We start from the raw sequence: 12,395 nt of genomic DNA, 5'->3' as shown, positions 1-12,395 counted from the left end.
ACGTAAAGATCACAGTGGGCTGGGTAGCCAGGAATGCACCTCAGAAGAGATGGGTAGATTTGGATTGATGAAGGGGGATGATATTCCAGGTGTGGAGAACAGAAGTGGGGGGGGGGAGGAAATCACAGAGGTAAGACTGTGCAGGCCATATGTGAGGACCAGTTAGGAGACAGTAGCTAGCAGCTTCATGTTGGGACAAGAAAAATATATGGAAGCAGGAAGACCAGTGAGGAAACTGACCAAATAATTCAAACATGGGGTTATGAAGACCTGGGATGGGAAAGGAAGAAACTTGTATGAAAGGGTGACAAAAGAAACAAATGGCACTGGGAAGGAATACGAGAAGACACAAAGGTTTGGGTTCCAAAGTGCTAAAAGAATGGTAAAAACCTGGAAGAAGAGGTGGTTTGCTGGTGAACTTAATATTAGACATGATCAATTTGGGTCAGCTAGATGTCTCAGTGGATAGAGCTCTGGGCCAGGAGTGAGGAAAACCTGAGTTCAAATCCAGCCTCAGCCATGTTAGCTGTGTGATGCTGGGCAAGTCATTTAACTCTGTTCATCTCCACTTCCTCATATGTAAAATGAGCTGGAGAAGGAAATGGTAAACCATTCTAGTAGCCTAGATAAAAAAAAAAAACAAAACAAAACCTGGACAAAGGATCACGAGGAGTCAGATGCAACTGAGTGACTGAACAACAACAACAAAGAGCAGTTTGCGGCCATGGGATATGTAAATGCAGACATCTGGGAATATAGAACTGAACCTGGGTGAAAGATCAACTCTGTAGTTGTAAACCAGGGATCAGAGAAAGGGGTCATGATAGTTGTAGGATTTTTAGAGTTCAAAGGCAATTTGGAAATCATTCAATCCATCATTTTACAGATGAAGAGGCTGGCATTGTGTGGTCAAGTGACTTGCTTTCGGTCACAGAGCTAGTAATTAGAGAAGCTGGTAAGGATCACCCTTAAAACTAGTTAGTGCCTCCCCTCTACTGAGTATTTCCAATTTATCCTGTGCATAGCTTGCTTGTACATAATTTTTTGCATTTTATCTTCCCTGTTAGACTATGAGCTCCTCAAGAGCAGGGATTATCTTTTACCTTTCTTTGTATTCCCAGTGTTTAGCATATAGGGCCTAGCACATAGTAGGTGCTTAATAAAAGCTTATTAACTAAAAGACTAGAAACCAGGTCTCTGACTTCTAGTCCTATACTTCTGAAGTCAAGAGAAGAAATGGTGACCATTGAACAGTTTCAGCAGAGCAGTGGGGGATTTGGAGGGGTGGGGGTAGGGAGGGAAGTGGGGTAGAAATGGAGAATCAGATGGGTTGATAGTGAGAGAGTATCGATCATTGATTTAGACATCTTTTAGTCCATTTTAGAGATGAGGAAACTGAGCACCAGAGGGTTGAACTTTTTTCATATTTTGCAAAATAATACATGTAGCCCTTAAAAATATGATCTCTGATATCTGCTGCTGATTTATTTGATTTTAAGTGGCTTTTCACATGTGACAATCACTTAGATTTTTATGAGGTCACACAAATAATAAGTAGCAGAGCATTGATTCTAACCTGAGGGGCTTTCCCTCCAAATCTGCATCTTTGTTTTTTGTTGTTGTTTTTGGTTTTTTGTCTTTTTATAACGTCTTTTAGGAAGAATAATCAGTCAATTAATTAATTTTTATAAATATTATTTTTTCCAATTAAATGTAAAGATAGAAAAAATAGATGTTGCAAACTATCTTAATAGTATTTTATGTTTTCTAGTTACATGTAAAGATAGTTTTCAATAATCGTTTTTATAAGATTTTGCGTTCCAAATTTTTCTCCCACCCTTCCCTCTCCCCTCCCCAAGATGGCAAGCAATTTGATATAGATTATACATGTGCAATCATGTTGAACATATTTTCACATTAGTCATATTGTGAAAAAAGCAACAGAACATAAGGGAAAAACCACAAGAAAACAAAAAAAAAGTGAAAATAGTATACTTCTATTTACATTCAGACTCCATAGTTCTTTTTCTAGATGTGGAAAGCATTTTCCATTATGAGTCTTTTGGAATCGTCTTGGATTATTGTGTTGCTTAGAAGAGCTTAGTCTATCATTTGATTATCACACAATGTTGCTGTTACTGTGTACAACGTTCTCCTAGTTCTGCTCATTTCACTCAGCATCAATTAGTTCATGTAACTCTTTATAGCAAAACTAGTGATCTTTTCATATGTACATGTATATGCTAGGTACAGAATGAGAGAGGGAGAAAAAACACTCATTCCTGAGTCCAAGTAGCTGGGTTCAAGTACTGCTTCTGACATTTGTTCCCTGTGTACCCTTCAGCAGGTCACTTTGGCCTCTGTTTTCCCCTCTGTAAGATGAGAGGTTTGGCCTAGATATGGCCTTTGAAGTCTCTGCTAGTTTTAGGTCTGGGATGTATGGATTTAATTTCCACCATTTGCGCTGACATAACAATTAGGACTTCTGCCTTCCATAATCATTCCCTAAATAATGGCAGAGAGCTTTATAATGACCATGTAACTATAACCTCTTTCTCATCTAGTAAGTTTTTGGCTTGAAAATTCTTTCTTTTTTCCCCCTCTACTTCAGTCACCTGAAGAAATCGACAAGGAGAAAGTCCACATCCCAGAGGCTGGAACAAAGGTTGAGACAGCCGATGAAGATACAGATGTGTATACTGAGAAGCACTCGGACAATCTATTTAAGAGGACAGAAGTCCTCGCAGGTGCGTTGATTTTTGTCGATTAGTCAGCTCTGTCCTCCCCCTACCTCAATACAAAACATGGAGAACAGGGTGGGCGAAAAAGATAGAAAAGACAATAAATATACAGTGGAAAGATCCACTGCAAAAAAAAAAAATGCCAAGCTACCTCTAGGCTGACACTCATCAGCCTGTCCTAGACAGTCCTGAACATCTTTCCTCATCATTCATGGTGAGAGACGAGGCCAATTTTCAGGAAAGATCTGGTGGATATTTAACTATAGGACATAGAGAAGGAAGCCAAAGAAGAGGAAGGAACATTTAGGAGGTTTTGTACTGATGTAAAGGGGTTTTGTGAAGTCCAGTCTGGCTCCAATTCATCTTTAATCCAAAAGAGCCTTGGGGTAGCTTAATCCTTGAACCAAATTGGATTTTGAAGTTAACTTTGAAGCATATTTTGAACTCTTAGGACTAGACTGGCACCAGAACCAGCTTTCAACTATGCCAGGGAAAGATGACATTTGTTGCTTTGTTGATTTAACTTAATAATCACTCTGCTGGAGACTTCTGCAATAGAATTACCCATTTTTTTTTTGTTGTCCCAAAATTGTTGTTCAAAATGGCTACCCATGGGAATTTGCCAGTGGCTATTGATAAGCTGGCTACAAATTTCACAGTCAAGATGCATGAGGAGGCTTTTCACTCTATCTGTGCACTCCATATGTTTTATAGCTAAATTCAGAGAATTCCTAAGCAACCGAGAACCCAATAATGTGTAAACAAGGAAACCAACCAGAATTGCATGTTATAGAGTTAGATTTGTGGTATTTATTAAAACTGTAGTTGGTCTGAGAGATGACCCATTTAAAAGATTACTAGTGTTAAATCTTCAATTTTAAAGTAGCTTTAAAGAAAACTACCGGGTATGAAGAAATTATTAGTTTTTGGAGTGATAACACCATCATCTTTATAGCTAATTTTGGATTGGCATTTATGGTAGGTAATATTTTGCTGTTTCATTATGCTTTCTCTCACATATTCACACATACTTTCTTTCATATATACACACACACACAGTCATGTATATATAAATACATATACATACACATATACATACAAATACATATACATATAACTGATGTGTTGATGGTAGATTTTCCCCAAACACTGTATTTTAATAATTTTAGGGTCAGAATAGAGAGATCTGAATTATCTTTATGAAAGTGATTGATCTCCATTTTTTCATATTTTGCATGAATAATAACACACAGTCTTTAAGAACCTAGTCTCTGATTTCATCTAATGGAAGTATTCTTATTTGATTTTAAGTGAATTTTCACCTCAGAGATTTAGATGAATTTAAGAAGATATGACAAATTAAATGATACAAAGAAATCTGGGACTAGAAAAGTAATTTAAAGAACAAAATAAACTTTTTTCATGACTATCTTTAGGAAATGAAACAAATGTAAATAGAAACCCATCAGTTAAAAGAAGGGTATTTAGAGAATTCAGATATGAAATTCTCATGTTGAAAAGATTACAGCATTTTGGAGTACAGAGGTAGCTTCAGTTTAATAATCACGACCAAATTTCTCTTCTGGTTGAGGCTTTTGGAGGATATTGTTAACACTAATCAAAGAAAATGTCCTACCTTCCCCAAGACTGCCAGATTTGCATAATTACCTAGTTGCTTCCTTGCATCTAGATAGTTTCTTAGAGGTTCGGTTTGGGAATTAAGTCCTTTATAAAAGTACAAATGCATTCTGTCTGATAAATCTGGTTTCCTCACCCTTGTGCATCTCTTTTTATAGTAGTCTTTCTTTTGTTGTCTTGCAGCTGTCATTGCTGGCGGAGTTATTGGCTTTCTCTTTGCAATTTTCCTTATCTTGCTGTTGGTATATCGCATGAGGAAGAAGGACGAAGGTAGCTACGACCTCGGAGAACGGAAACCATCCAGTGCTGCTTATCAAAAGGCACCTACTAAGGAGTTTTATGCGTGAGACTCCTATTTAGTGTCTCTATTTATGAGATCACTGAACTTTTTAAAATAAAAGCTTTTGCATAGAATAATGAAGATCTTTGGTTTTTTTTTTCATTAAAGAGCCATTCTGGCACCTTTATGATAAAGTCCCATTGTATTTAAAACTTTTTCATGTATTCCTTTAGAACAACGTAAAATTAAAACTTAACATCTGCAGTGTTCTGTGAATAGCAGTGGCAAAATATTATTTTATAAAAAGGAAAAACCTCGATGTTCACGGAATCATTTTAAACCTTTATGGCTAAATATGAAAACAATGATATGATTGTTTTATCCTATGGTTCGATGATGAAAGTTGTTTAATTTTTGTCAGCATGTCTCAGATCAGTCTTACAAGTTAGTCTTATTTCTTCATTAATTTATCTGTTTCCCCCTGCTCCTTTTCCTCCCTTCTTCCCCTACCTCATCTCCCAATCACTCTCTCCTATCCCCACCTATCATACCTTTTGTAGCAGTCATGGTGCAATTTGTCTTTGGATAATTCAGATAAAGGTAATTTAGTGTAAATGTGATTTTCAGAGATGCCAACTTCACATCCACTTTGTATAAATTTCTGAGTGTTGGAATATCCATTTTACACTTGCTTTGTTTCTCAGTGGACCTGGAGCTGCAGACAGATTTGCAACAGCAAATTAATGTGTAAAATTGGGTTGTTATCACAAAACTGTATAGTCATAGCTTTACTAATCAGATCTTCCATCAGGAAGAGCTGGTATAAGTTACTGACAAATCTAAGCAGACCCAAAGACTCTTAACAGTATTCTAAGATGTTGCTGCAGATTCTTATGGTCACTGTATTTGTTAATTTCTTGCAATTTGAAGGTACAAGTAGGGGTTTAAAGAAAAAAATCAGTTTTTCTTCTTTAAAAAACATGCATTTAAGTTGTAAACGTCTTTTTAAGCCTTTGAAGTGCCTATGATTCTATGTAACTTGTTGCAGACTGGTGTTAATGAGTATATATAACAGTAAAAAAAAGAAGTTGGTATTTTATAAGCACAGACAATTCTAATGGTAACTTTTGTAGTCTTATGGATAGACATAAATTGTAATTTGGGAACATAAACACTACTGAATAAATCATGTGGCCTAATATGGAAAATGTCATTGTTATACATTTTATACATTTTCGACCAAATGTACCCTTCCCATCGGCTTATGATTCTGTTCATTATCAAGGATGATGTGGGTTTGATTTCAGGGGGTGCTATTTGTAACTCAAGACCAAAGAAGACATGGATGGGGCTGTTTTGTAGCAAGATTCCTTTTTGAATGAATCAGAGGAAACCCAAATGTATCAGCTTGTGTGTGTGTGTGTGTGTGTGTTGGTGTAGAAATTTGGAAGGTTGCCAATGAATTATGAGGATTGCAACCTCTATTAGAATAGCTGCTGGCAATATGAGATAGACATGTGCTTTTTGCAAATAACTCTTTTAGGACTATAGGTTCCAAAGGTATGAAAGGGATTTTCCTGAATTAGGTATCTGAGGCTTAGTCATTAATTTGATTTATCTTTCAAAATTGTGCTTCAACTCTCTCCTGAATGCTTAACAGAAGTATAATACATTGACTAGCCTAGTTCCCTCCAAAGAAGGTGGAATTGTCTCTTTCTTCATGACAGAAAGGCCTGGCTTTCGAGGATTCATAGCATTGGAAAGTGATGTATATAGTTTGGGAAGAAAATGGTGTATGTCTCTACTGTGTCTATACTTTGGACATCACCTACTTCAGTTTTACCAAAGCTCTCTCTCTTTTTTTAATTCTTACCCACCCATTTAGGAACAAGAATACTAGTAGTCAAACTTTTCCATCCTAATAAAGGATGACCCATATTTCTGGGGGCTTCTTTGAATTCTCCCAGAGCTTCAAAGGGTCCCCCAAAAAGTAAGCATCATTTTCTTAAACTCCAATGGCCTTAACACTAAAGATTATGTCCCACGAGTGTAGAAACAATCTCATTTAAAAATAAACAATGAAAAGGAAATAACAGCATGTTTTGAAGCTATTCAACGTCCATCCATTACTAAAAAGTTAAGAATGTAGTGGAAATACCTCTCATTGTACAGAGGGCAGTGAAATTCAAATCTTATAACTGCTTGGAATCACTGTGCCAGGAAAGGGAAATTTCTGGCAAATATTTTGTCACTGCTGTAAAGCAAAGTATTTGTTAAAGTGCCAAAATAAAGTCTGTCATGCCTAAAGTAAAAATTCATTTGTACAGTCTCACATCCAATTTTCTTCCACTGTATGATGTTTGTGCTTAGTTGCTGTTCTTGTTTTATTTCTTAAATGCAGTTTATAAAAAGTATTAGCTGTAGTCACTGAAGTAAGGGAAAACTTAAGTAAATATTAAAGTGCATCTTGAATTCTTGCTATTTAACTAGCTACTGGAAGAAAACAATATTTTTCTTCCTCTTTTGAGTATTGCTCTTCTGTTTAGGGCATGTAGTAACAGATACTTGGAAATTTTCCCAAGTTCTGTATAAATGGAGACAGGATGAGTTCTTTTTTTGTTTTTGTTTTTTAAAGGCTCCATCTGCCATTGAAGAGTAGATTACTGGGGATCAAACATTTGATTTGACTAATAAAACTGAGCTTAGCTCTAAAAAGCTTTTAGGACCTATAGTCTAGTAAAAACAAAAACTCATGGTAAGGCTTGAAAAAGTACTTTATGGACCATATCCTTAAGGGTAAATTACTCTCTACCTGTGAATTAATCTTCCCTGTTTGATCCAATAAAAAATACAATCCCTGAGGGTTGGGACTTCTAATTATAGTCCAGTTTTTGTCTTTTATCTACAATGCCTGGCATATTAGTAAGTGCTTAATAAATGCTTGTAGTTTAACTTATCCTTCAAGGCTTATCAGGGGTCACCTCCTCCATGAAACCTTCATTCACTCCTGTCCTTACTCTTTACAATAGGTAGAGTGCTTCCTAACCACTTCAAAATACCTGGGATTGTGCTTTACATGGGTACATGCAGAATTCCTTCAGTAGAATGCAAACTTCAAGGTAGGGTCCTCTCTCTGTCTTTATGCCCCACACAGCCATGGCCCTGCACAGAAAAGACACTTGGGTGTTTGACTTGAAGTAGGCACAGTGCATTAGCATTTGGGGGGCACAAGGGAAAAATCAGATTAATGAATAATCCAGGTAACAAGTAGGTAAATTAGGGGCAGCTAGGTGACTCAGTGAATAGAGCACTAGACCTAGGGTCAGGAAGACCTGAGTTCAAATCTTGCCACCAACACTTACTAGCTCTGTGACCCAGGGCAAGTGACTTAACTCTGCCTCAGTTTCCTCATCTGTAAAATGTGCTGGAGAAGGGAATGACAAGCCACTATAGTATCTTTGCCAAGAAAACCACAGATGGGGTCCTAAGAGTCAAACTCAATACTTTTTTGGTCACGATTGAAGGAATCTGCTTAATAAGCGAGCCAGGTAATTAGGTAAATTAGATATGAAACTATTCGTGTGACCTTTGGGCAAGTAACTTAATTTCCCTAGACCTCAGCTTGCTCATGTAGTTTAAAATGAGGTAGTTGGGTTAATTGTCCCTTCCACCTCAGATCTATGAATTTATGATGTTGGCGGTCAGAAGCCTAAATGGGTCACTGATCTTTCATGGTGTGGCTGTCCTCTCTACACTAGTGCAGATTGTAATCCTTCTCTACTGTCTTATTTGATTCCTGTTCATGATGACTTTGAATTGAGGACATCAATACATTTTAAAGTAAATAAGTAATTTACTACACTATTGGCCTGAAAGGAACATATGGAGAGCCCATTATTCACACACCTAAATAAATAATTATTCCCATATCTGCCTATATTGATACCAGAAAAATGCAAGGGCTTTCTTTGGAAAGCATGTATTAAATATTTTATTGAAAACAATAACTCTAAATGCCCTTCTTATGTGACTTTTACAGTTTTAAGTGACTGACAAACAGTGAGGCTCTAAGTAGATAATCTCAAGATATATTGAAGAGGTTTTTTTTCCACTCAGAATTCTACAGACCCAGTGATAAGGAGCTGGACTCTATGCTCCATATAGGATGGTCCAATCACAGAATGTCACTTCCAACTGACATTCTATGATTTTATGATCATAAAACTGGAGAATGATATCTCTGTAGGATTAGGATGATCCTTGTAATACAGGGTTTTTTTTAAAGGAGCAGTAACACCTTTGCTGTTCCCTCCCCCTCTCCCAGAAACAATAGCTAATATTTATATAGGGTTTTAAGGTTCATGAGGGACCATACGTAAGTACGTCATCTCATTTGAGCCTCATGACAGCCATATGAGGTGAGTATTGCCCCCATTTTACAGACAAAGAAACAGGTTCTGAGAAGTTTAGTGACTCACTTGGGGCTCAGGACTGGTAAATGTGAGGCAGTATTTGAATTTACCTGATTTCAAATCCAATGAAGAAAATCCCAGTGGATTCCAACCTCATTTCCCCCTCCCAGGTCCAGGTTTTTTCATTGCTGATTTCTGGTCTTCTGAAGGTTCCCGCCTCCTCTCACTCCCAGTCCCCTGCCCCCAACAGTCTTAATCTGGGTTTGTTCTGATCAAGTCCACATAGTATCTTAGGTAGCAGCATAGTTTCCTGTGAATTAGCTAAAAAACCAGACTTCAAGCCCAAGGGTAAATATGTGAAAAGATCCATTGGTTTAAGCAAAGCATCCTGGCTAATAAGTCTGTTAGGAAGGCATGGATTAATTGAGAAAACAAGCATTTTATTAAGGACCCACAGGGCCAGAACTGAAGATTTAAAGGCAAAAAATGAAACAATCCTTGTCCTCAAGGAACTTATGCTCCATCAGAGGGAAATATGGATGGGTATGAGTACTTGTGAAATAAACACAAAATAATAGCACTGTTGGAAAGTCCTAGTATCTGGGTAGATCACATAAAGGATCCTAAAAAAGTAGAATTGAATGTCCTATGGGAGAAACACAAAGAAGGCCACTTTGGACAGGAGTTTGCAAAAGGGAGTGAGAGAAAGGGTGTTTCAAAAGTCTTAGTGAAATTTAATGACATTTCTATCAGCTTAAAACTTGGCTAAGGCTTTCAAGACACCCCATAGGATATAAAATAATGACCTTCCCAAGATTAGAAAGGTAGAGTGGAGCCAGGTCAGCACTTCATCTTCCAAGTTAACTCTGTGACTGGCTAGAGAGCTGTTGGCCAAGAAACATTTTAAACCAGTTGATGGTGCTGGTGGAGGAGAGAGAAATCACAAAAAACTAAAACCATTTCATATTTACATATTTTTAAGCAGATAAAGAAGAGACATAAAAAGCTTCAATTCTACCAGGTCCACTTATCAGCTATGAGCTGATTTTAAAGAATAGAAAGATTATTGGGTACAGGAGTGAAAAAGATTTAAATAACATTTATTCCCTAAAGCTGTGAATGGAATTGCATGTACACTCCAGGATTTGGCTTTGCCATGTATTGTGATTTAGAAAAATGAGACTTACCTTCCTGTTTACATTTTGCTTAAACTAATACTCTAAGTCTCTTTTTTTAATATATAGAATACATCAATTTGGGTAGGGTTTGGCCAGAGAAGATGGAAGGAAGTAAAGAAAATTAGTTCAGGGCCAGTTAAAAAAATGTGAATTAACCAGACTTAAGATGCAAAGTAGACTTTCCCCACTTCCAAGGGCTACACATCTCCTTTCTCTGCTTACTCCACTGCACTCACAGGTTCCCCCTTTTCTCCCTTGTCTTACGCCCTTTCATCTCATGCTTTTTAACATATGCCCTGAGCTGCTCTGTACACATTCTCCTTAATCTGCATGTCCTTGAATGTAATTTTCTATCTTTGACGCAAACATATCCCACTCTCTCTTCCTCTCTCATCAATCCAGGCCAACAAGCATTTTTCTGAAAGGTACCATGCTAAGTGCTGAGGACACAAAGATAAAATCATATTCTAAGGAGTCCATAAGGCTTCATTCACCAAAGGGGCCTATGACACAGTAAAAATAGCTAACATTTTTTGAGTGCTTACTATGTGCCTGGCTCTGTGCTAAGTCCTTTACAGTTGTTATCTAATTTGATCCTCACAACAACCCTGTGAGGTAGGTGCTATTTATTTATTTATTTATTTATTTATTTATTTATTTTTGGTGGGGCAATGAGGCTTAAGTGACTTGCCTAGGGTCACACAGCTAGTAAGTGTCAAGTGTCTGAGGCCAAATTTGAACTCAGATCCTCCTGAATCCAGGGCTGGTGCTTTATCCACTGTGCCACCTAGCTGCCCTGGTAGGTGCTATTCTTATCCCCATTTTACAGATCAAGAAACTTAGGCACACAAAGGTTAAATGACCTGACGAAGGTCATATAGCTAGTAAATGTCTGAGGCTAGATTTGAAATTAGGATTTCCTGACTCCAGGTTAAACATGTTATCCACTATACCACTTGGGGGAATCAGGATTTGTTACATGAGTTTAGCCTTGAAAGAAACTGGCATTTCTAAAAGGTAATGGAGAGGAAAGGAGGCACAAACTGTGCAATGGTCAGGAGTGGAAGATGTAATGCCAAGTTCAGAAAGGTTTGGCCTGGAGAACTGAACATGTGAAAGGGAATAATGTGAAATGAACCCTGGAAGTTAGACTCCAGCCAGATTGGGAAGAGCTTTAGATGTGGAAGGCTTAAAAACCTTAAAGTGACCCTGCCTCCTAGATTGGCTACCAGCTGCCTTCTCCCTTATCCATCCTCCCTGAAACAACAGTCCTACTGGGAGGCTTTACCTTGAAACCTCAATATGCCTTCTGTCTTCTTTTTTAATCATGGGAAGCAATATGACTTACTGCTTTCAAGAGACATCATGGAATAATGAACAGAATGCTGGACAAGGAGGCAGGAAGGCCTGCGTTCTAATCCTGCCTCAATCACTTCCCAGCTGTATGAACATGGGGAAAAAAAAAAACAAACACTGCTCTGTGCCTCAGTTTCTTCCTTTGTCAAATGAAGGAGCTTAGACTCAATGGCTTCTAAGGCCCCTTCTAGCTCTAAATCTAGGATCCCAGAATGCTCTCCTTCGACCTTCTTAGATTCTCCTCTACTTGCCCGTCTTGTGGCTGTTCTCATTATAACTAGGTTCTCAAGCTCAATTCTTTGGTGAAATCTGAAGGACTCCTAGGTGACCGTCACAAAGCTGTTTAAAGAGGCCTGGGATGGTGGGGCCTCACAACCATAAAGAAGAGCAGCTCACCCCGCACGACAAAGTTTAAAAACCTTTCTTCCCAAACATTTGGCAGAGGCCATTTGAATTGAAACTTAAGCTAAATCAAGGGGGCAGATGAACTCTGGAGGGCTTGGATGGAAGGATATTTTTTTTCCTCCTTCCTGATGCACATCAACCCTTGTAAATGAACACTCACTAGTCTTGTCCTCTTTGTTCTTTAAAAATGTTTCCTTTGTTGCCCCTCAGTCTTTGACACTGGATCCATACTGTATGAGAGATCAAAAAAAAAAAAAAAAAGAAAGAAAGAAAAGAAAATCTCCCCCTTTTATGACCCTTTCTCCCATTTGTGTGAAGAAGAGCTAAGCCCTAAACATGGTATGAGAAAAAAATTCTTATATACCATCTTGATTACTAACATCTG

The 12,395-nt window shown here is 37.8% G+C and overlaps 1 protein-coding gene across 1 annotated transcript in view; it reads left to right on the top strand.

Moving 5' to 3' along the window:
- Window positions 1-5,867, top strand: part of SDC2 (syndecan 2) — a 136,371-nt gene extending 130,504 nt beyond the window's left edge. The window contains exons 4-5 of the mRNA XM_043983080.1: window positions 2,612-2,747; window positions 4,563-5,867. Of these exons, the coding sequence (XP_043839015.1) occupies window positions 2,612-2,747; window positions 4,563-4,726 (300 nt within the window). The 3' untranslated portion in view covers window positions 4,727-5,867. The remainder of the gene's footprint in view (window positions 1-2,611; window positions 2,748-4,562) is intronic.
- The last annotated feature ends 6,528 nt before the right edge of the window (window positions 5,868-12,395 follow it).

The sequence above is a fragment of the Dromiciops gliroides genome, chromosome 1 (assembly GCF_019393635.1).
Source record: "Dromiciops gliroides isolate mDroGli1 chromosome 1, mDroGli1.pri, whole genome shotgun sequence".
Lineage (NCBI taxonomy): Eukaryota > Metazoa > Chordata > Mammalia > Microbiotheria > Microbiotheriidae > Dromiciops > Dromiciops gliroides.
This window is presented reverse-complemented; position numbering and strand designations above follow the sequence as displayed.